General features: G+C 35.7%; 1 protein-coding gene across 3 annotated transcripts in view; it reads right to left on the bottom strand.

Moving 5' to 3' along the window:
• Nucleotides 1-12,501: 12,501 nt before the first annotated feature.
• bcorl1 (BCL6 corepressor like 1) overlaps nucleotides 12,502-26,959 on the bottom strand; it is a 30,633-nt gene continuing 16,175 nt past the window's right edge. For all 3 annotated transcript variants that reach the window (XM_087799353.1, XM_087799352.1, XM_087799354.1), the window contains exons 5-12: nucleotides 25,387-25,788; nucleotides 23,970-24,136; nucleotides 23,294-23,539; nucleotides 17,345-17,511; nucleotides 15,553-15,698; nucleotides 15,017-15,094; nucleotides 14,605-14,830; nucleotides 12,502-13,751 (exon numbers count right to left, since the gene is read on the bottom strand). In XM_087799353.1, coding sequence (XP_087655479.1) covers nucleotides 13,460-13,751; nucleotides 14,605-14,830; nucleotides 15,017-15,094; nucleotides 15,553-15,698; nucleotides 17,345-17,511; nucleotides 23,294-23,539; nucleotides 23,970-24,136; nucleotides 25,387-25,788 — 1,724 coding nt within the window. In that variant the 3' untranslated portion in view covers nucleotides 12,502-13,459. The remainder of the gene's footprint in view (nucleotides 13,752-14,604; nucleotides 14,831-15,016; nucleotides 15,095-15,552; nucleotides 15,699-17,344; nucleotides 17,512-23,293; nucleotides 23,540-23,969; nucleotides 24,137-25,386; nucleotides 25,789-26,959) is intronic.

Here is a 26,959-nt window from a genome sequence, read left to right as displayed (position 1 = left end):
ACTGTTGTTTAACTGTAGTTTACTGTTGTTTAACTGTAGTTTACTGTTGTTTAACTGTAGTTTACTGTTGTTTAACTGTTGTTTAACTGTAGTTTACTGTAGTTTAACTGTAGTTTAACTGTAGTTTAACTGTTGTTTAACTGTTGTTTAACTGTAGTTTAACTGTAGTTTAACTATTGTTTAACTGTTGTTTAACTGTTGTTTAACTGTAGTTTACTGTTGTTTAACTGTAGTTTAACTGTTGTTTAACTGTTGTTTAACTGTTGTTTAACTGTAGTTTACTGTTGTTTAACTGTAGTTTAACTGTAGTTTAACTGTTGTTTAACTGTAGTTTACTGTTGTTTAACTGTAGTTTAACTGTAGTTTAACTGTTGTTTAACTGTAGTTTAACTGTAGTTTAACTATTGTTTAACTGTTGTTTAACTGTTGTTTAACTGTAGTTTACTGTTGTTTAACTGTTGTTTAACTGTAGTTTAACTGTAGTTTAACTGTAGTTTAACTGTTGTTTAACTGTTGTTTAACTGTAGTTTACTGTTGTTTAACTGTTGTTTAACTGTTGTTTAACTTTAGTTTAACTGTTGTTTAACTGTTGTTTAACTGTAGTTTACTGTTGTTTACTGTTGTTTAACTGTTGTTTAACTGTAGTTTAACTGTAGTTTAACTGTTGTTTAACTGTTGTTTAACTGTTGTTTACTGTTGTTTAACTGTTGTTTAACTGTTGTTTAACTGTTGTTTAACTTTAGTTTAACTGTTGTTTAACTGTTGTTTAACTGTAGTTTACTGTTGTTTACTGTTGTTTAACTGTTGTTTAACTGTAGTTTACTGTTGTTTAACTGTTGTTTAACTGTTGTTTAACTGTTGTTTACTGTTGTTTAACTGTAGTTTACTGTTGTTTAACTGTAGTTTAACTGTAGTTTAACTGTTGTTTAACTGTTGTTTAACTGTTGTTTAACTGTAGTTTACTGTTGTTTAACTGTAGTTTACTGTAGTTTAACTGTTGTTTAACTGTAGTTTAACTGTGGTTTACTGTAGTTTAACTGTTGTTTAACTGTAGTTTAACTGTTGTTTAACTGTAGTTTAATTGTTGTTTAACTGTAGTTTACTGTAGTTTAACTGTTGTTTAACTGTAGTTTAACTGTTGTTTAACTGTCTTTTACTGTAGTTTACTGTTGTTTAACTGTAGTTCAACTGTAGTTTAACTGTTGTTTAACTGTCTTTTACTGTAGTTTACTGTAGTTCAACTGTTGTTTAACTGTTGTTTAACTGTCTTTTACTGTAGTTTACTGTAGTTCAACTGTAGTTTAACTGTTGTTTAACTGTTGTTTAACTGTCTTTTACTGTAGTTTAGTGTAGTTCAACTGTTGTTTAACTGTTGTTTGACTGTAGTTTAACTGTAGTTCAACTGTTGTTTAACTGTTGTTTAACTGTTGTTTAACTGTAGTTTACTGTTGTTTAACTGTTATTTAACTGTAGTTTACTGTTGTTTAACTGTTGTTTAACTGTAGTTTAACTGTTGTTTAACTGTTGTTTACTGTTGTTTAACTGTAGTTTACTGTTGTTTAACTGTAGTTTAACTGTAGTTTAACTGTTCTTTAACTGTAGTTTACTGTTGTTTAACTGTGGTTTACTGTAGTTTACTGTTGTTTAACTGTGGTTTACTGTAGTTTAACTGTTGTTTAACTGTAGTTTACTGTTGTTTAACTGTGGTTTACTGTAGTTTAACTGTTGTTTAACTGTAGTTTAACTGTTGTTTAACTGTAGTTTAATTGTTGTTTAACTGTAGTTTACTGTAGTTTAACTGTTGTTTAACTGTAGTTTAACTGTTGTTTAACTGTTGTTTAACTTTCTTTTACTGTAGTTTACTGTTGTTTAGCTGTAGTTTAACTGTAGTTCAACTGTAGTTTAACTGTTGTTTAACTGTCTTTTACTGTAGTTTACTGTACTTCAACTGTTGTTTAACTGTTGTTTAACTGTCTTTTACTGTAGTTTACTGTAGTTCAACTGTAGTTTAACTGTTGTTTAACTGTCTTTTACTGTAGTTTACTGTTGTTTAACTATAGTTTAACTATAGTTTAACTGTAGTTTACTGTTGTTCAACTGTAGTTTACTGTAGTTTAACTGTAGTTTAACTGTAGTTTAACTGTAGTTTAACTGTTGTGTAACTTGTGTTAATTTTTCTACATTATTTCTCAGCCTTGAATCTCCTGTCAATCACTGTTGCTATGACGAGTGAATGTTCCTCCTTGAGTTTGTTTTGAGTCTGAACTGACATCTGAGCTTCGAACACGACCCTTGACCTCCGACGAGAGCCAGTGATGTTCCTGCTTATATTTAGACTCGTCCAGACGAGGAAGATCTCGATCGGTCGATGGAATGTTGCTTCATCAGTGATATTGTTGTTGTTGTTGTTGTTCTTCAACGTTGAGACTTTATCTTCCTGTCTGAAGATATAGAGTTTATTTCTGTCGTTTCTCCGTCAAGTCTTCTGTTCTTCATTATCTCTTTCTTCTGCTCCATGATGGATTGATTATGTGTCGAGAACGAAGAGAAACTTTTGACACGACAAGTGTGTTTTAATATTAAGATGTTTTTGTTCCGTTCTCTGCTCTTCATCGTCCTTCAGAAAGTCTTTCTCATCCCTCGCTCCTTCAAATCCTAGATGTCCTGGAACAACAACAACTGATAAACGTAAACAAACGTGTTTGTTCTTATTAGAAGCAGAAAAAATAAACTCACGAAAATAAAGAAGAAAATTGAATCATTTGGTTTTGAACCTTCGGCTGTTCTTCACTGGATCGTGTTTACTTTCCTTCAGTCGTTTCATCACAAGTTCCTCCAGGAAGAGAAAACCAAGGATAGTTTTGCTTTTATCTGCAGAACTTTTCCTTCAAGTCGTTATCATTCGTTCCTGGTTCTGAAGGTCCAGTTGATGGAATATTAATATTTACGACGTTTATCTGAACAAGTAACTTTATTTTACATTTAACTGGAAAAACACAGTCAAAGGATGAAACCATTAAAAGTGTGTGAAGCTGCAGTTCATGAAGTGTCCACTAGAGGCTGGTTCTTAAGACCATTCATGAACACAAACACAAACTGCTAAATAAATACATTTTTTATTATTATTATCATTAAAAACTGCTTTGATTCCCTGATGTTGTTGAAGATATTAATATATTAATAACTTTGTTGATCGACAAACACGATCAATTTTTTTATTAATACTCGTCAGTTTAAAAACAGCTGTTTGTTTATTCTTAATTTAACTGTTATTGTTGTATAAACAAAGCAACTTAATGTCACAAACATCTTGTTTCTTTAATACTGTGAGGAAACAAACGACTTCCTTGTTAACGAGTAGCTCTGCTGTAATTAACAGTGAATTATTAACCATCATATGAAACATGATATTAATAATCACTTCATTTTGATCAAACGCAGATAAAATATAATCAAATATTATTAAATTGATTATTTTATTTAAACGTCAAACAATGGAATCATAAACAAACGAGTCAATAAATGTTGTAACAAAAGATAAAAACACACAAACATTCAAACAAAATAACCGTGAAGTTTAACTTTTATTATTTCTTTTGTTGTTTTTAGCGCGAGTGGTTTACGCTGCCGTCTCTCCTGCTGTGGATCAATGTTATTATTGTGTAACGACATGACTCCAAACTATCAGATGTTGTGTCGTTTATTCGTTTTTTGTCACAACACACTTGAACACAACATGAACAAGAAGGTGTTTCATTTCAACTGTCAATCATCAGACCAATCATCAGACCTGTCAATCAAACCCAGCTTCACATTTCTCAACATCTTCTGTCAATTATGGATTTTTCTTTTCTCTTCAGGGTCTGAACCTTTCTTCTCCTCCTTCTTCTTCTCCTCTTTCTTCTCCTTCTCCTTCTTCTCCTTCTTCTTCTCCTCTTTCTTCTCCTTCTTCTTCTTTCTTCTCCTTCTCCTTCTTCTCCTCCTTCTTCTCCTTCTTCTTCTCCTCTTTCTTCTCCTTCTCCTTCTTCTCCTCCTTCTACTTCTTCTTCTTTCTTCTCCTTCTCCTTCTTCTCCTCCTTCTCCTCCTCCTTCTCCTTCTTCTTCTCTTCTTTCTTCTCCTTCTCCTTCTTCTCCTCCTTCTTCTCCTCCTTCTCCTTCTTCTTCTCCTTCTTCTCCTCCTTCTACTTCTTCTTTCTTCTCCTTCTCCTTCTTCTCCTCCTTCTTCTCCTCCTTCTCCTTCTTCTTCTCCTCTTTCTTCTCCTTCTCCTCCTTCTCCTTCTTCTTCTCCTCTTTCTTCTCCTTCTCCTTCTTCTCCTCCTTCTCCTTCTTCTTCTCCTCTTTCTTCTCCTTCTCCTCCTTCTCCTTATTCTTCTCCTTCTCCTCCTTCTTCTCCTCATTCTTCTCCTTCTTTTTCTCCTCTTTCTTCTCCTTCTTCTTCTTCTTCTGATACTTTATATGAAAATATTGTAAGAAACCTATTGAAAAAAAGTATTTTTAAAAGTCAAAAAAGTCTCCTCCTCCTTCTTCTTCTTCTCCTCCTCCTTCCTATTCTCCTTCTCCTTCTCCTCCTCCTTTTTCTTCTTCTCCTCCTTCACCTCCTCCTTCTTCTCCTCCTCCTGAACTCGACAGTTAACATTCATGTCGTCTGTCGACACGACAACAGTTTCGATGGCGACGGAAGGAAAGAGGAAGCTTCAGCTCAACAGTCGAGCTTCTCTTTTTTTCTTCCACAGAGCGATTGTTACATAAGATGCACTCAGTGAACTCAGCTGCAGCTGCAGCTTCAGCAGAAATAAAACATGTTTAACTTGAAGTTCAAAGTTTTTCTGCTTCAATAACATCATAACATGGTAAATATTCATGTTTTATACATTAAAATATCTTAAACAATATCTAGTAAACATCACCATGGCAACAACAATATCTACATTAAATGTCTATTAAAACATCTCGTGTGTCTAAACTGTTCCGACAGGTTGCATTGTGGGTATCGGAGCACATTTGTGCGTCCGACTCACAACAGAACAAAGTGTCCACACACCCCTCGTGTCACTCAGTCAGTAGGTCTGGTCCAGACTTGCCCTCGTTTCCCACCAATCGACGCGTCCGTCTCTCCACAGGCGACCAATCAGAGCGCGGCTCACTCAGAGGCTCGGCCAGAACACGTATGATGCAACCGTCGCGACAGCATGTTGTTAACATGTTGTTAACATGTTTTAAATCTTCTGAAGATCTTCAAGAAGTGAAGGAACTGAAGCTCAGGACGTGATCTTGAAAGTGAAGCTTCGTGTTGAAGCAGCAGCTGTGGATGAACTTTAGTAACCTGTGGGCGTCACCGGGCCTCAGGGGCGAACACACAACTGTGTGAGCGACGCTCTCACAACTGCAACACAAACACACAACTGTGTGAGCGACGCTCTCACAACTGCAACACAAACACACAACTGTGTGAGCGACGCTCTCACAACTGCAACACAAACACACAACTGTGTGAGCGACGCTCTCACAACTGCAACACAAACACACAACTGTGTGAGCGACGCTCTCACAACTGCAACACAAACACACAACTGTGTGAGCGACGCTCTCACAACTTCAACACAAACACACAACTGTGTGAGCGACGCTCTCACAACTGCAACACAAACACACAACTGTGTGAGCGACGCTCTCACAACTGCAACACAAACACACAACTGTGTGAGCGGCGCTCTCACAACTGCAACACAAACACACAACTGTGTGAGCGACGCTCTCACAACTGCAACACAAACACACAACTGTGTGAGCGACGCTCTCACAACTGCAACACAAACACACAACTGTGTGAGCGACGCTCTCACAACTGCAACACAAACACACAACTGTGTGAGCGACGCTCTCACAACTTCAACACAAACACACAACTGTGTGAGCGACGCTCTCACAACTTCAACACAAACACACAACTGTGTGAGCGACGCTCTCACAACTTCAACACAAACACACAACTGTGTGAGCGACGCTCTCACAACTTCAACACAAACACACAACTGTGTGAGCGACGCTCTCACAACTTCAACACAAACACACAACTGTGTGAGCGACGCTCTCACAACTTCAACACAAACACACAACTGTGTGAGCGACGCTCTCACAACTTCAACACAAACACACAACTGTGTGAGCGACGCTCTCACAACTTCAACACAAACACACAACTGTGTGAGCGACGCTCTCACAACTTCAACACAAACACACAACTGTGTGAGCGACGCTCTCACAACTTCAACACAAACACACAACTGTGTGAGCGACGCTCTCACAACTTCAACACAAACACACAATACTCTCTCACAACACAAACACACAATACACTCTCACAACTGCTTCAACACAAACACACAATACTCTCTCACAACACAAACACACAATGCTGTCTCACAACACAAACACACAATTCTCTGTCAAAACACAAACACACAATACTCTCTCACAACTTTAACACAAACACACAATACTCTCTCACAACTTTAACACAACCACACACTACTCTCTCACAACTTCAACACAAACACACAATACTCTCACAACTGCTTCAACACAAACACACAATACTCTCTAACAACTGCTTTAACACAAACACATAATACTCTCTCACAACACAAACACACACTACTCTCTCACAACTGCTTCAACACAAACACACACTACTCTCTCACAACTTTAACAAAAAAAAAAAAATACTCTCACAAAACAAACACACAATACTCTCTCACAACTTCAACACAAACAACCAATACTCTCTCACAACTTCTTCAACACAAACACACAATACTCTCTCACAACTGCTTCAACACAAACACACAATACTCTCTCACAACTTTAACACAAACACACAATACTCTCTCACAACACAAACACACAATGCTGTCTCACAACACAAACACACAATACTCTCTCAAAACACAAACACACAATACTCTCTCACAACTGCTTCAACACAAACACACACTACTCTCTCACAACTTTAACAAAAAAAAAAAAATACTCTCACAAAACAAACACACAATACTCTCTCACAACTTCAACACAAACAACCAATACTCTCTCACAACTTCTTCAACACAAACACACAATACTCTCTCACAACTGCTTCAACACAAACACACAATACTCTCTCACAACTTTAACACAAACACACAATACTCTCTCACAACACAAACACACAATGCTGTCTCACAACACAAACACACAATACTCTCTCAAAACACAAACACACACTACTCTCTCACAACTGCTTCAACACAAACACACACTACTCTCTCACAACTTTAACAAAAAAAAAAAAATACTCTCACAAAACAAACACACAATACTCTCTCACAACTTCAACACAAACAACCAATACTCTCTCACAACTTCTTCAACACAAACACACAATACTCTCTCACAACTGCTTCAACACAAACACACAATACTCTCTCACAACTTTAACACAAACACACAATACTCTCTCACAACACAAACACACAATGCTGTCTCACAACACAAACACACAATACTCTCTCAAAACACAACCACACACTACTCTCTCACAACTGCTTCAACACAAACACACAATACTCTCTCACAACTGCTTCAACACAAACACACAATACTCTCTCACAACTTTAACACAAACACACAATACTCTCTCACAACACAAACACACAATGCTGTCTCACAACACAAACACACAATACTCTCTCAAAACACAAACACACAATACTCTCTCACAACTTTAAAACAAACACACAATACTCTCTCACAACACAAACACACAATACTCTCTCACAACTTCAACACAAACACACAATACTCTCTCACAACACAAACACACAATACTCTCTCACAACACAAACACACAATACTCTCTCACAACTTTAACACAAACACACAATACTCTCTCACAACTTCAACATAAAAACACAATACTCTCTCACAACACAAACACACAATACTCTCTCACAACTGCTTCAACACAAACACACAATACTCTCTCACAACACAAACACACAATACTCTCTCACAAATTCAACACAAACAACCAATACTCTCTCACAACTTCTTCAACACAAACACACAATACTCTCTAACAACTGCTTCAACACAAACACACAATACTCTCTCACAACTGCTTCAACACAAACACACACTACTCTCTCACAACTTTAACACAAACACACAATACTCTCTCACAACTTCAACATAAACACACAATACTCTCTCACAACACAAACACACAATACTCTCTCACAACTTCAACACAAACACACATTACTCTCTCACAACTTCAACACAAACACACAATACTCTCTCACAACACAAACACACAATACTCTCTCACAACTTTAACACAAACACACAATACTCTCTCACAACTTCAACATAAACACACAATACTCTCTCACAACACAAACACACAATACTCTCTCACAACTGCTTCAACACAAACACAAAATACTCTCTCACAACACAAACACACGATACTCTCTCACAACACAAACACACAATACTCTCTCACAACACAAACACACAATACTCTCTCACAACACAAACACACAATACTCTCTCACAACACAACACAAACACACAATACTCTCTCACAACACAAACACACAATACTCTCTCACAACACAACACAAACACCCAATACTCTCTCACAACACAAACACACAATACTCTCTCACAACACAAACACACAATACTCTCTCACAACACAACACAAACACACAATACTCTCTCACAACACAAACACACAATACTCTCTCACAACTGCTTCAACACAAACACACAATACTCTCTCACAACACAAACACACAATACTCTCTCACAACACAAACACACGATACTCTCTCACAACACAAACACACGATACTCTCTCACAACACAAACACACAATACTCTCTCACAACACAACACAAACACCCAATACTCTCTCACAACACAAACACACAATACTCTCTCACAACACAAACACACAATACTCTCTCACAACACAAACACACAATACTCTCACAACACAAACACACAATACTCTCTCACAACTGCTTAAACACAAACACACAATACTCTCTCACAACACAAACACACAATACTCTCTCACAACTTCAACACAAACAACCAATACTCTCTCACAACTTCTTCAACACAAACACACAATACTCTCTAACAACTGCTTCAACACAAACACACAATACTCTCTCACAACTGCTTCAACACAAACACACAATACTCTCTCACAACTGCTTCAACACAAACACACACTACTCTCTCACAACTTTAACACAAACACACAATACTCTCTCACAACTTCAACATAAACACACAATACTCTCTCACAACACAAACACACAATACTCTCTCACAACTTCAACACAAACACACATAACTCTCTCACAACTTCAACACAAACACACAATACTCTCTCACAACACAAACACACAATACTCTCTCACAACTTCAACATAAACACACAATACTCTCTCACAACACAAACACACAATACTCTCTCACAACTGCTTCAACACAAACACAAAATACTCTCTCACAACACAAACACACAATACTCTCTCACAACACAAACACACAATACTCTCTCACAACACAAACACACAATACTCTCTCACAACACAAACACACAATACTCTCTCACAACTGCTTCAACACAAACACACAATACTCTCTCACAACACAAACACACAATACTCTCTCACAACACAACACAAACACCCAATACTCTCTCACAACACAAACACACAATACTCTCTCACAACACAAACACACAATACTCTCTCACAACACAAACACACAATACTCTCTCACAACACAAACACACAATACTCTCTCACAACACAAACACACAATACTCTCTCACAACACAAACACACAATACTCTCTCACAACACAAACACACAATACTCTCTCACAACACTTATAAACACCTAAAGTAAATACATTGAATATTAATGATTGAAGGAAAATATCAAATTAAATAAATTAAATATTAAATAAACAAAATGCTTTGTTTTCATTTCATTCGTTGAAAAGTGAAAAAAATACATTTTGGAAACATTAGGATCAAAAAGAATATAATTATTTGAATGAATTATTTGAATACAACTAAACACTAATACAACTAAACACTAATAAAAATAAACACTAATACAACTAAACACTAATACAACTAAACACTAATAAAAATAAACACTAATACAGCTAAACACTAATAAAAATAAACACTAATACAACTAAACACTAATAAAAATAAACACTAATACAACTAAACACTAATAAAAATAAACACTAATACAACTAAACACTAATACAACTAAACACTAATAAAAATAAACACTAATACAACTAAACACTAATAAAAATAAACACTAATACAACTAAACACTAATAAAAACAAACACTAATACAACTAAACACTAATAAAAATAAACACTAATACAGCTAAACACTAATACAACTAAACACTAATAAAAATAAACACTAATACAACTAAACACTAATAAAAATAAACACTAATACAGCTAAACACTAATACAACTAAACACTAATAAAAATAAACACTAATACAGCTAAACACTAATACAACTAAACACTAATAAAATAAACACTAATACAACTAAACACTAATAAAAATAAACACTAATACAACTAAACACTAATACAACTAAACACTAATAAAAATAAACACTAATACAACTAAACACTAATACAACTAAACACTAATAAAAATAAACACTAATACAACTAAACACTAATACAACTAAACACTAATAAAAATAAACACTAATACAACTAAACACTAATACAACTAAACACTAATAAAAATAAACACTAATACAACTAAACACTAATAAAAATAAACACTAATACAACTAAACACTAATAAAAATAAACACTAATACAACTAAACACTAATAAAAATAAACACTAATACAACTAAACACTAATAAAAATAAACACTAATACAACTAAACACTAATACAACTAAACACTAATAAAAATAAACACTAATACAACTAAACACTAATAAAAATAAACACTAATACAACTAAACACTAATAAAAACAAACACTAATACAACTAAACACTAATAAAAATAAACACTAATACAGCTAAACACTAATACAACTAAACACTAATAAAAATAAACACTAATACAACTAAACACTAATAAAAATAAACACTAATACAGCTAAACACTAATACAACTAAACACTAATAAAAATAAACACTAATACAGCTAAACACTAATACAACTAAACACTAATAAAATAAACACTAATACAACTAAACACTAATAAAAATAAACACTAATACAACTAAACACTAATACAACTAAACACTAATAAAAATAAACACTAATACAACTAAACACTAATACAACTAAACACTAATAAAAATAAACACTAATACAACTAAACACTAATACAACTAAACACTAATAAAAATAAACACTAATACAACTAAACACTAATACAACTAAACACTAATAAAAATAAACACTAATACAACTAAACACTAATAAAAATAAACACTAATACAACTAAACACTAATAAAAATAAACACTAATACAACTAAACACTAATAAAAATAAACACTAATACAACTAAACACTAATAAAAATAAACACTAATACAAATAAACACTAATAAAAATAAACACTAATACAAATAAACACTAATACAAATAAACACTAATACAACTAAACACTAATAAAAATAAACACTAATACAAATAAACACTAATAAAAATAAACACTAATACAACTAAACACTAATAAAAATAAACACTAATAAAAATAAACACTAATACAAATAAACATTTATCTTCAGCTCTATATGATGAACGAGCTCCGAGTGAAATGTACGGCGGCTGAGAAAGTCCAAAACAAATGTACGAACTCATGAAATCCATGTTTATTCAAACTTTCTTTTAGTTAATGCTTTAGTTTTGGACTCTCGAGCCTCCGTAGAAACACGTGTTTATGTAGATTTATTATTGATTCAGTTTAGAACAAACTGAGAACTTTCTTGTTTAAATGTTTGAACAGTTTCTTTGATGAACGAGGATCTTGTTTGGAAACTTTTAATCAGTTCAGGAAGTTCATCACATGTTTGACACTTTTGTTTAATTTATATTCTCACACTTTAAAGTTAAATAAAGTTTAAAAATCATTTGTTTTCTCATCTGAAGAAAAAAACAAAAGAATCTCAAAGCGAAAGTTCAGAAGTGACTCGCGGGCTCCCTCTAGTGGAGCAAAGCAGTTGATGTTTCGTTTTAACGTTGATTTAACTTAAAAGTTTCTGTTCAAATGAACGGGGGCGACACACACACACACACACACACACACACACACACACACACACACGCACGCACACGCGCTTCAATAAACATGTTCACAAACATAAATCATTGTACAGAAAACACTTTAAAGTCTTAAATGATTTGAATAAACAGAAAGATGACGTTCATGCTTTTATTCTTCACAAGAATCTTCAGTGTTTCTTTCAACATGAGTTTGTGACTCAAACCAAAGCTTCATTGATTGTCAACACAAAACCAGCACCAGTACAATAAAACTGTACTTCTTCTCCAGAGACTCTCGTCCCAGCTAGCCGGGGAGCGACGATTGTAAAAATCACTAAATAAGCACCAACGTTCTCCGAGGATCAAACACAAGAAATATATTAACGACTATTAAATTAAGCACGACAACAGTGTGCGACACTGCAACACAAACACTCGGAGGGAAGAGACCACGAGGATTCACGCGAGGGAAACGCTGCAGGTCGGTCACTTCCTGTCGCGTCTGTGGCCTCGAGGAGTTGTTACTTTAAATCATAGAAACCAAGATTTTCTTCAACGAGACGAAGAAACACGAGATAAACATGATCGACGACGATTCAAAAGAAGCTTCTTTTCATCCAAAATAACCAAAAATCAACCAAAGTAGAGAAATTGATGATTTTGTTTTTGTTAAAATGTTTGTCTTTTATTCCGAAAACAAGAAATTATGAAGATTTTAGCCAGAAAAGTAACTTTTATCAGTAACTTGTGGCTTCAGAGGAAAAATCCTGTCAAATATTTTGTACTAAAGATTAACTTTTATGTTTTTATTTTGCGTTTCCTCGACGCAGCTTCAGATGCTCCTGAACAGGAAGTGACTCTCGACCTCCGGCGTCGCTGAGTTCGATCCTCGATGGCGTCAAAAATAGATCCAGAGTCTTCGCTCGACGGCGAGTTCGATCCCTGACGGCGAAGTCGTCCATCGCGGTTTAAAAAACAAAAGAGTTGAAAATGGTGGAGAACCTGAAGGTGCGACCGGATCCACCGCTCCCGCGTGCAGGTCCATGAAGCGGCGCCGGTCTCGTAATCTCCTTCTGTCTGAGGTCAAAGGTTATCGGTGTCTCTGAGGCGACGCTACCGACGTCCTCCCGTCTCGTCCTCGTCGTCCAGGAAGTGGACGGACGAGCCCAGAAGTCTCTGCAGCTCCGGCACGCATCGCACCAGGTCCACCGGGGGCTCCTCGTCCTCCTCCTCCGGCCCCTCCCTCGGAGGCGGTGCCGAGCTCACCTGGCTCACCTGCACCTGCGCGCGGAACTCTGCCCGCGACACCCGGACCGTCTCCAGGTGAGGATGGCGAGCCTGGAACATCCGCTCGGACACCTGCAGACGCTCGACCACGTCGCTCAGAAGGAACCAGTTACAGAAGCTGCAGGAAGTGACGGGAGAAATCATTATTTTCAAAATAAAGCGACATTAAAACTAGAGACATGTTGACGTCGAACTGACGATCAATGAAATATTTAATTGTATATTTTTGACAGAACTTGAATTTATCAGAAAATAATTCAACGACGAACAAAAGAAAAAACTTTCTCTTCTAATCTTAAATGATGCATTCAATGACCTCAGAGTTGTGATGGTGCGTTCAAGTGCGAACAATCTTTTGTAATTACACGCAAAACTGAACGATAAGATTAAAACACGACTTTCTATAAATATGATTTAATATGATTTCATATGATTTAATATGATTTAAAGTATTAATGACGAAAGAAATGTTTTTGTCTGTAAAGAAAAATATGATTTAAGTTAAAATTGTTTAATTATTTCACTTTTAATTTAACTTTTGTTTTTATTATTGTTTTAATTGTGATCAATAGAACCGCGAGTAACACGTTTAAAACTTAAAAGATAATATTTGACAAAATCCTCTAAAGATGTTTATTTTCTTCAAGTGAACTTTGATTCAAATCAATTGAAAACTTTCGATTGAAAACTTTTTTAAAAGAGTGAAACCTGATTAATTACATGAATTAATACATTGATGACACGAACGATGGAACTGGACGATCCAGCCGTCAAATGTGTTTTTCGGTTTTAAGAAAGAAAAGAAAAACTTTCTTCGCAGTTTTTAAATATTTTCAACATCGTTGTCAAAACATAAAAAAACTCATTCAAACGAGTCACAGAGATTCGACTCAAACTGAGTCAGACTCGAGCAGCAGTGACTCAGCTAGCGACCCTAAAACACCACGATGACCTCTGACCTCATGACTCACCCCTGAGTTAACGACACCTGGACGTGGAAACACGGCAGCAGCGGCTCCGACGAGAGTTCGAACACGAGACAGTCTTTGTCCGAGTCCAGGTCCGGAGTCTCGCTCTCCTGCTGGTCCTGGCTCTGGTCCTGGTCCTGGTCCTGCTCTTGGCTCTGGTCCTGGTCCTGGCTCTGGTCCTGGTCCTCCTTGGTGAGCAGGAAGTCCCAACACGGCTCCTGCTCAGTCTCTGCAGGTCAGAGCAAAGGTCAGCATGAGTCCGCCCTCTAGCGGCAACACTCGGAACAGCGAGCAGTGATCGATGATATTTATTTTCTTAAAACACTTAAAAGTTTTAATTAACATCAGAGCTTCACTGATTGTTCAATCATTTCATTAATTTTGCTTCATTAATTAAGTTAAGAACATGCGTCACCGAACAAGGAGCTGCTGTAGAAGTCCCAGGATGTTCGAGGGTCTTGATCCCCGCGACCCTCCAGGTCAGTGAAGTATTCTGAGGAGACGTATTTAAAGTTACTACTCGTTACATAACATAGTATCTGAGTAATGAAGTCATTATTACATCAATCATCACAGAAATAGAACAAATAAACACATTTTAATCATTTTATTATCATTTCAAAGATTCGTGGTCCATCACTGTCCACACGTGACTTTTGTCAACATCTTATACAAACAATAAACAAAAGTTAAATAACAACAAGTGTTGCTGCAGAAATATAGAATTAAATCATATTTAATTATTTCACAAATGTTGACACTTTTATTGAATCATTTACTTCAAACTTTCAACCAATCATGCGACGAGCAGACGATCACATGATGAATATCTGTTTAAAAAATATAAATAATTTTGAAATAATAATAAAGTTAATTTTGAAATTCATTCAATATTCTGACCAATGTTTACTCAAAGGACTGATGTTTGACTGACAGGTGGATCGAGCTCACCTGACAGGAAGTCCTTCATGCTCTGACTGTGCGCGAGCTTCACCGGCGTGTGTCCAGAGTAGGTGGCGAGTGTCGGGTCAGCGCCGTGATTGAGAAGCAACCAGACGATCGGAAGGTTGTCACTGGCCACTGCGTCATGGAGAGGCCTGTGAAGAACATGAAGAACATGAAGAAAGTGAAGGATGTGAAGAACATAAAGGACGGGAAGGACGTGAAGAACATGAAGGACGTGAAGAATGTAAAGAACATAAAGGACGGGAAGAACGTGAAGGACGTGAAGAACATAAAGAACACGAAGGACATGAAGAACGTGAAGGATGTGAAGAACATGAAGGATGTGAATAACGTGAAGAATGTGAAGAACATGAAGGACGTGAAGAACGTGAAGGACGTGAAGAACATAAAGAACACGAAGGACATGAAGAACGTGAAGGATGTGAAGAACATGAAGGATGTGAAGAACATGAAGGACGTGAATAACGTGAAGGATGTGAAGAACATAAAGGACGGGAAGGACGTGAAGAACATGAAGGATGTGAATAACGTGAAGAATGTAAAGAACATAAAGGACGGGAAGAACGTGAAGGACGTGAAGAACATAAAGAACACGAAGGACATGAAGAACGTGAAGGATGTGAAGAACATAAAGGACGGGAAGAACGTGAAGGACGTGAAGAACATAAAGAACACGAAGGACATGAAGAACGTGAAGGATGTGAAGAACATGAAGGATGTGAATAACGTGAAGAATGTGAAGAACATGAAGGACGTGAAGAACGTGAAGGACGTGAAGAACATAAAGAACACGAAGGACATGAAGAACGTGAAGGATGTGAAGAACATGAAGGATGTGAAGAACATGAAGGACGTGAATAACGTGAAGGATGTGAAGAACATGAAGGACGTGAAGAACATGAAGGACATGAAGAACGTGAAGGATGTGAAGAACATGAAGGACGTGAAGAACGTGAAGAATGTGCAGAACATGAAGAACATGAAGAACACGAAGGACATGAAGAACGTGAAGGATGTGAAGAACATGAAGGACGTGAAGAACATGAAGGATGTGAAGAACATGAAGGACGTGAATAACGTGAAGGATGTGAAGAACATGAAGAACATGAAGAACACGAAGGACATGAAGAACGTGAAGGATGTGAAGAACATGAAGGACGTGAAGAACATGAAGGACATGAAGAACGTGAAGGATGTGAAGAACATGAAGGACGTGAAGAACATGAAGGACATGAAGAACGTGAAGGATGTGAAGAACATGAAGGACGTGAAGAACATGAAGGATGTGAAGAACGTGAAGGACGTGAATAACGTGAAGAACATGAAGGACGTGAAGAACATGAAGAATGTGAAGAACATGAAGGACGTGAAGAACATGAAGAATGTGAAGAACATGAAGGACGTGAAGAACATGAAGAACATGAAGGACGTGAAGAACGCGAAGGAAGTGAAGAACATGAAGGATGTGAAGAACGTGAAGGACGTGAATAACGTGAAGAATGTGAAGAACATGAAGGACATAAAGGACGGGAAGGACGTGAAGAACATGAAGGATGTGAAGAACATGAAGGACGTGAAGAACATGAAGAACATGAAGGACGTGAAGAACATGAAGAACGTGAAGAACATGAAGAACGTGAAGAATGTGAAGAACATGAAGGACGTGAAGAACGTGAAGAATGTGAAGAACATGAAGGACGTGAAGAACGTGAAGAACATGAAGAATATTTGTGACTTAAATGAATGTTTATCTTCCTGTTTTAAAAGCGTTCCTCACCGCGTTCCGTCCTGAGAGCTGCAGTTCACGTCGGCTCCGTGTCTCAACAGAACCTCCACGATCTGGGTCCATCCTCGCGAGCAGGCCTCGTGCAGAGCCGTGTAGCCGGCGTTGTCGCGTCGGTTCACCTCCCGCACGTCCTTCTCCAGACAGTACAGAACCACTTCCTGTGGAGACACACGTGACCTTCATCATGGACCGAACACTTCAATGTTTACGTTTTATTTCATTAGGTTTTCAACTTAAGTGGAACATTAATATATTCATATATTCATACTTTTTTAAAATATTATCTAAATAAATTACTTTGATTTTCTACTTACAATCATTCAAATGAATACATTTTCTTATTAAAACATTTATTTAATCATTTTAACTCAACAAAAGTTGATCATGTGACGTAGAAACGATCAGCAGCTCTGAGCTCTGTTGCTTTGGTCTGGAGACGCTTTTATAACATTTATATCGAATTTAAACAATGTTACGTTTTTCTTATAATTATTGGTTAATATTTATACAAAGATTCCATATTGACTTTTAAAATATGTTCTTTTATTCAATTATTTATAAAAAATAGAAGTGATTTAATGAAACATTAATGATTTAAGTCATGTGACTGATTGAATTGAACATTAATGATTTAAGTCATGTGACTGATTGAATTGAACATTAATGATTTAAGTCATGTGACTGATTTAATTGAACATTAATGATTTAAGTCATGTGACTGATTTAATTGAACATTAATGATTTAAGTCATGTGACTGATTTAATTGAACATTAATGATTTAAGTCATGTGACTGATTGAATTGAACATTAATGATTTAAGTCATGTGACTGATTGAATTGAACATTAATGATTTAAGTCATGTGACTGATTTAATTGAACATTAATGATTTAAGTCATGTGACTGAGTTAATTGAACATTAATGATTTAAGTCATGTGACTGATTGAATTGAACATTAATGATTTAAGTCATGTGACTGATTTAATTGAACATTAATGATTTAAGTCATGTGACTGAGTTAATTGAACATTAATGATTTAAGTCATGTGACTGATTTAATTGAACATTAATGATTTAAGTCATGTGACTGATTTAATTGAACATTAATGATTTAAGTCATGTGACTGAGTTAATTGAACATTAATGATTTAAGTCATGTGACTGATTTAATTGAACATTAATGATTTAAGTCATGTGACTGATTTAATTGAACATTAATGATTTAAGTCATGTGACTGATTGAATTGAACATTAATGATTTAAGTCATGTGACTGATTGAATTGAACATTAATGATTTAAGTCATGTGACTGATTGAATTGAACATTAATGATTTAAGTCATGTGACTGATTGAATTGAACATTAATGATTTAAGTCATGTGACTGATTGAATTGAACATTAATGATTTAAGTCATGTGACTGATTGAATTGAACATTAATGATTTAAGTCATGTGACTGATTTAATTGAACATTAATGATTTAAGTCATGTGACTGATTGAATTGAACATTAATGATTTAAGTCATGTGACTGATTGAATTGAACATTAATGATTTAAGTCATGTGACTGATTGAATTGAACATTAATGATTTAAGTCATGTGACTGATTTAATTGAACATTAATGATTTAAGTCATGTGACTGAGTTAATTGAACATTAATGATTTAAGTCATGTGACTGATTGAATTGAACATTAATGATTTAAGTCATGTGACTGATTTAATTGAACATTAATGATTTAAGTCATGTGACTGAGTTAATTGAACATTAATGATTTAAGTCATGTGACTGATTTAATTGAACATTAATGATTTAAGTCATGTGACTGATTGAATTGAACGTTAATGATTTAAGTCATGTGACTGATTGAATTGAACATTAATGATTTAAGTCATGTGACTGATTGAATTGAACATTAATGATTTAAGTCATGTGACTGAGTTAATTGAACATTAATGATTTAAGTCATGTGACTGATTGAATTGAACATTAATGATTTAAGTCATGTGACTGATTGAATTGAACATTAATGATTTAAGTCATGTGACTGATTGAATTGAACATTAATGATTTAAGTCATGTGACTGATTGAATTGAACATTAATGATTTAAGTCATGTGACTGATTTAATTGAACATTAATGATTTAAGTCATGTGACTGAGTTAATTGAACATTAATGATTTAAGTCATGTGACTGAGTTAATTGAACATTAATGATTTAAGTCATGTGACTGATTGAATTGAACATTAATGATTTAAGTCATGTGACTGATTGAATTGAACATTAATGATTTAAGTCATGTGACTGATTGAATTGAACATTAATGATTTAAGTCATGTGACTGATTGAATTGAACATTAATGATTTAAGTCATGTGACTGATTTAATTGAACATTAATGATTTAAGTCATGTGACTGAGTTAATTGAACATTAATGATTTAAGTCATGTGACTGATTGAATTGAACATTAATGATTTAAGTCATGTGACTGATTTAATTGAACATTAATGATTTAAGTCATGTGACTGAGTTAATTGAACATTAATGATTTAAGTCATGTGACTGATTTAATTGAACATTAATGATTTAAGTCATGTGACTGATTTAATTGAACATTAATGATTTAAGTCATGTGACTGAGTTAATTGAACATTAATGATTTAAGTCATGTGACTGATTTAATTGAACATTAATGATTTAAGTCATGTGACTGATTTAATTGAACATTAATGATTTAAGTCATGTGACTGATTGAATTGAACATTAATGATTTAAGTCATGTGACTGATTGAATTGAACATTAATGATTTAAGTCATGTGACTGATTGAATTGAACATTAATGATTTAAGTCATGTGACTGATTGAATTGAACATTAATGATTTAAGTCATGTGACTGATTGAATTGAACATTAATGATTTAAGTCATGTGACTGATTGAATTGAACATTAATGATTTAAGTCATGTGACTGATTTAATTGAACATTAATGATTTAAGTCATGTGACTGATTGAATTGAACATTAATGATTTAAGTCATGTGACTGATTGAATTGAACATTAATGATTTAAGTCATGTGACTGATTGAATTGAACATTAATGATTTAAGTCATGTGACTGATTTAATTGAACATTAATGATTTAAGTCATGTGACTGAGTTAATTGAACATTAATGATTTAAGTCATGTGACTGATTGAATTGAACATTAATGATTTAAGTCATGTGACTGATTTAATTGAACATTAATGATTTAAGTCATGTGACTGAGTTAATTGAACATTAATGATTTAAGTCATGTGACTGATTTAATTGAACATTAATGATTTAAGTCATGTGACTGATTGAATTGAACGTTAATGATTTAAGTCATGTGACTGATTGAATTGAACATTAATGATTTAAGTCATGTGACTGATTGAATTGAACATTAATGATTTAAGTCATGTGACTGGGTTAATTGAACATTAATGATTTAAGTCATGTGACTGAGTTAATTGAACATTAATGATTTAAGTCATGTGACTGATTGAATTGAACATTAATGATTTAAGTCATGTGACTGATTGAATTGAACATTAATGATTTAAGTCATGTGACTGATTGAATTGAACATTAATGATTTAAGTCATGTGACTGGGTTAATTGAACATTAATGATTTAAGTCATGTGACTGAGTTAATTGAACATTAATGATTTAAGTCATGTGACTGATTAAATTGAACATTAATGATTTAAGTCATGTGACTGATTTAATTGAACATTAATGATTTAAGTCATGTGACTGATTGAATTGAACATTAATGATTTAAGTCATGTGACTGATTGAATTGAACATTAATGATTTAAGTCATGTGACTGATTGAATTGAACGTTAATGATTTAAGTCATGTGACTGATTGAATTGAACGTTAATGATTTAAGTCATGTGACTGATTGAATTGAACATTAATGATTTAAGTCATGTGACTGATTGAATTGAACATTAATGATTTAAGTCATGTGACTGAGTTAATTGAACATTAATGATTTAAGTCATGTGACTGATTGAATTGAACATTAATGATTTAAGTCATGTGACTGATTTAATTGAACATTAATGATTTAAGTCATGTGACTGATTGAATTGAACGTTAATGATTTAAGTCATGTGACTGATTGAATTGAACATTAATGATTTAAGTCATGTGACTGAGTTAATTGAACATTAATGATTTAAGTCATGTGACTGATTGAATTGAACATTAATGATTTAAGTCATGTGACTGATTGAATTGAACATTAATGATTTAAGTCATGTGACTGATTGAATTGAACATTAATGATTTAAGTCATGTGACTGATTGAATTGAACATTAATGATTTAAGTCATGTGACTGAGTTAATTGAACATTAATGATTTAAGTCATGTGACTGATTGAATTGAACATTAATGATTTAAGTCATGTGACTGATTGAATTGAACATTAATGATTTAAGTCATGTGACTGAGTTAATTGAACATTAATGATTTGAGTCATGTGACTGATTGAATTGAACATTAATGATTTAAGTCATGTGACTGATTGAATTGAACATTAATGATTTAAGTCATGTGACTGATTGAATTGAACATTAATGATTTAAGTCATGTGACTGATTGAATTGAACATTAATGATTTAAGTCATGTGACTGATTGAATTGAACATTAATGATTTAAGTCATGTGACTGAGTTAATTGAACATTAATGATTTAAGTCATGTGACTGATTGAATTGAACATTAATGATTTAAGTCATGTGACTGAGTTAATTGAACATTAATGATTTAAGTCATGTGACTGATTGAATTGAACATTAATGATTTAAGTCATGTGACTGATTGAATTGAACATTAATGATTTAAGTCATGTGACTGAGTTAATTGAACATTAATGATTTAAGTCATGTGACTGATTGAATTGAACATTAATGATTTAAGTCATGTGACTGATTGAATTGAACATTAATGATTTAAGTCATGTGACTGAGTTAATTGAACATTAATGATTTAAGTCATGTGACTGATTTAATTGAACATTAATGATTTAAGTCATGTGACTGATTGAATTGAACATTAATGATTTAAGTCATGTGACTGATTGAATTGAACATTAATGATTTAAGTCATGTGACTGATTGAATTGAACATTAATGATTTAAGTCATGTGACTGATTGAATTGAACATTAATGATTTAAGTCATGTGACTGATTGAATTGAACATTAATGATTTAAGTCATGTGACTGATTGAATTGAACGTTAATGATTTAAGTCATGTGACTGATTGAATTGAACGTTAATGATTTAAGTCATGTGACTGATTGAATTGAACATTAATGATTTAAGTCATGTGACTGATTGAATTGAACATTAATGATTTAAGTCATGTGACTGATTGAATTGAACGTTAATGATTTAAGTCATGTGACTGATTGAATTGAACATTAATGATTTAAGTCATGTGACTGAGTTAATTGAACATTAATGATTTAAGTCATGTGACTGATTTAATTGAACATTAATGATTTAAGTCATGTGACTGATTGAATTGAACATTAATGATTTAAGTCATGTGACTGATTGAATTGAACATTAATGATTTAAGTCATGTGACTGATTGAATTGAACATTAATGATTTAAGTCATGTGACTGATTGAATTGAACATTAATGATTTAAGTCATGTGACTGATTGAATTGAACATTAATGATTTAAGTCATGTGACTGAGTTAATTGAACATTAATGATTTAAGTCATGTGACTGAGTTAATTGAACATTAATGATTTAAGTCATGTGACTGATTGAATTGAACATTAATGATTTAAGTCATGTGACTGATTGAATTGAACATTAATGATTTAAGTCATGTGACTGAGTTAATTGAACATTAATGATTTAAGTCATGTGACTCACCTGGTATCCCAGACGCGCCGCTCGCTGCAACAGAGTCTCGCCGGCGTTCTTGTTGACGATCAGTCGACGCACTTCGGGTGGAACCGGCCTCTTGGCGGGAGAGTCCAGGTCCACGGTCCTCTTGTTCTGAGCCGGAGGATGGAGCGATTGAGTCTTGGACGGAGGAGGAGAATCCTGTCGTTTCTCGCCTTCGTCGCGGACAGGAAGTGACGCTCGTTTGGTGGAGACGCCGCGTTTGCTCTTCGCCTGCAACAGGAAGTGAACATGGAAGTGTTTCTTGTGTTTGAGTTTGATCCTCCATCCATGTGACCGATTATTATGATGAGAATCAACGTGTCACTCTTTTATTAAATATATAAATATATATGTTGTATAAATGTTAATGTTTCAGTAAATATCAGGAGGTTTCACACAAATACTTACTTACAAATACTTGTCACAATTACTTACTTACTTACTTACTTACAATAAATGTAACAACATATATTGAACAAAAACTATATAGATGTAAACATGAAAATATCGAATTGCATTTAAAAATGTACAAAATATAAAAGTAAAGAACATTTATTAAATTAAGATTTATTAGTTTCAGAGCCGTTGCGACGTCATATAACACCAACCACTGGGAGGCGCTATAAGCAAATAGACTTTTTTATAATTGATCCGTCTTTACCTTGGACTCGCTGCTGTTGGACAAGTGTTTACTCTTGAACTTCCTCTTCCCTGAAGGTTTGTCAGGATGTTCTGGAGACAGATCGCTGTCCTGGTCCTGGACCGAGCCGGACCGCCTGAAGGAGGGTCTGCGCGGCGAAGCGTCGGGACTCGAAGCAGCAGGAGAGTCTGTTGGCGAGAAGGTCAAGTATCTGACGTCTGAAGGCAACGAGGGACAGGAAGTGACATCAGACTCGCATGAAGAGAGTGATGATGTCATCAGAGTCACATGACTCTTGTCTAATAGAACATCTTCAGCGAATCAACGACCTCCATCTAAACCTGTGTCCCTCACACCAACTTCATGTTCCACTACATGAACCTTCTCTCTGATCTTCCTCTAGACCTCCTTCCTGACACTTCCAACCCCAGCGTCTTCTACCAAAATACTATCTCTGAACATGAGCATCTCATTCTCTCTGACTGTATCTCCAGAACATCTCACATGTTCCTCCGACTGTATCTCCAGAACATCTCGCATGTTCCTCCGACTGCATCTCCAGAACATCTCGCATGTTCCTCCGACTGCATCTCCAGAACATCTCGCATGTTCCTCCGACTGCATCTCCAGAACATCTCACATGTTCCTCCGACTGCATCTCCAGAACATCTCGCATGTTCCTCCGACTGCATCTCCAGAACATCTCGCATGTTCCTCCGACTGCATCTCCAGAACATCTCGCATGTTCCTCCGACTGCATCTCCAGAACATCTCGCATGTTCCTCCGACTGCATCTCCAGAACATCTCGCATGTTCCTCCGACTGCATCTCCAGAACATCTCGCATGTTCCTCCGACTGCATCTCCAAAACACCTCGCATGTTCCTCCGACTGCATCTCCAGAACATCTCGCATGTTCCTCCGACTGTATCTCCAGAACATCTCGCATGTTCCTCCGTCTGTATCTCCAGAACATCTCGCATGTTCCTCCGACTGTATCTCCAGAACATCTTGCATGTTCCTCCGACTGTATCTCCAGAACATCTCCCATGTTCCTCCGACTCGTTCCTGATCCATCTCCGTCAAAGAGAAGCTTAACATCTTCACCTCTGCTTCCCTCACTGTCTCTAGACCAAACATCTGTTTGAGATTTGATTGTGTTGATAGAAGTTTTCACTCGAAAACCACGTGAAGGTCCAGCTTGAAGCTTTAAGACATCGTAATAGGATAGAAACGCTTCCATGACTGAACAGCAGGTGGCGACAGAGTTAAAACACCATCAATGTTTTTTTATCCTGTTTTAATAAAGTACAAAAATATAGTTTTATATAGATTTAATATCGTACAACTATTCAACTATCCCGCAGCACAAAACAAAACTCTTCCTCATGTTCCTCATGTTCCTCGTGTTCTTCACGTGTGATTGTGTGGAGTCGTACCTTCAGTCGTGTCCTCCGGCCTCCCTGAGTCGGACTCGTCCAGCGTCTCTCCGTCGTCGGACTTCTCTGTGATGTAGTCGCCCGTCTGGTACTTCTTACTCACGGACCTCCGGCGCTTCTTCTGGGCCGATGAGTCTCGCTCCGTCCGGGCCTTCTTCTGGTCGGGCAGGGGTTTGGAGCGAGGTCTTCCTCGTGGACGGCGGGCTGGCGGCGCGGGCGTGGAGGGCGGCGACGGCGGCGTGTGGGGCGTGTTTGGAGGCGGCGGAGGTGACGGGGTCGCGAACCCCCAGAGGTCATGTCGGGCTTCGTCGGCTCGTCGTCGGCACTTCCTGAGTTTGGAGGAGCAGAAGTCTGGGCCGTCGTTCTTGTGACAGTTGGTCTCGGACGCCTCCGGACTCACGTCTGAAGACGAGGACAACTTGTTAGTTCATCAAATCCGTGAGATTTGAACATCTCTGAACATCTCTGAACATCTCTGAACATCTCTGAACATCTCTGAACATCTGCGAACATCTCTGAACATCTCTGAACATCTGCGAACATCTGCGAACATCTGCGAACATCTGCGAACATCTCTGAACATCTGCAAACATCTCTGAACATCTGCAAACATCTCTGAACATCTGCAAACATCTCTGAACATCTGCAAACATCTCTGAACATCTCTGAACATCTCTGAACATCTCTGAACATCTGCAAACATCTCTGAACATCTGCAAACATCTCTGAACATCTCTGAACATCTCTGAACATCTATGAACATCTGCAAACATCTCTGAACATCTCTGAACATCTGCAAACATCTCTGAACATCTCTGAACATCTCTGAACATCTCTGAACATCTCTGAACATCTCTGAACATCTGCAAACATCTCTGAACATCTGCAAACATCTCTGAACATCTATGAACATCTGCAAACATCTCTGAACATCTCTGAACATCTCTGAACATCTCTGAACATCTCTGAACATCTGCAAACATCTCTGAACATCTCTGAACATCTCTGAACATCTCTGAACATCTATGAACATCTCTGAACATCTCTGAACATCTATGAACATCTGCAAACATCTCTGAACATCTCTGAACATCTCTGAACATCTCTGAACATCTCTGAACATCTCTGAACATCTCTGAACATCTCTGAACATCTCTGAACATCTCTGAACATCTGCAAACATCTCTGAACATCTCTGAACATCTCTGAACATCTCTGAACATCTCTGAACATCTGCAAACATCTATGAACATCTCTGAACATCTCTGAACATCTCTGAACATCTCTGAACATCTCTGAACATCTCTGAACATCTCTGAACATCTGCAAACATCTCTGAACATCTCTGAACATCAATGAACATCTATGAACATCTATGAACATCTCTGAACATCTCTGAACATCTCTGAACATCTCTGAACATCTATGAACATCTATGAACATCTCTGAACATCTCTGAACATCTATGAACATCTATGAACATCTCTGAACATCTATGAACATCTATGAACATCTGCAAACATCTGCAAACATCTCTGAACATCTCTGAACATCTCTGAACATCTCTGAACAT

This window comes from Callionymus lyra, chromosome 9 (genome assembly GCF_982586985.1).
Source record: "Callionymus lyra chromosome 9, fCalLyr1.hap1.1, whole genome shotgun sequence".
Taxonomy (NCBI): domain Eukaryota; kingdom Metazoa; phylum Chordata; class Actinopteri; order Syngnathiformes; family Callionymidae; genus Callionymus; species Callionymus lyra.
This window is presented reverse-complemented; position numbering and strand designations above follow the sequence as displayed.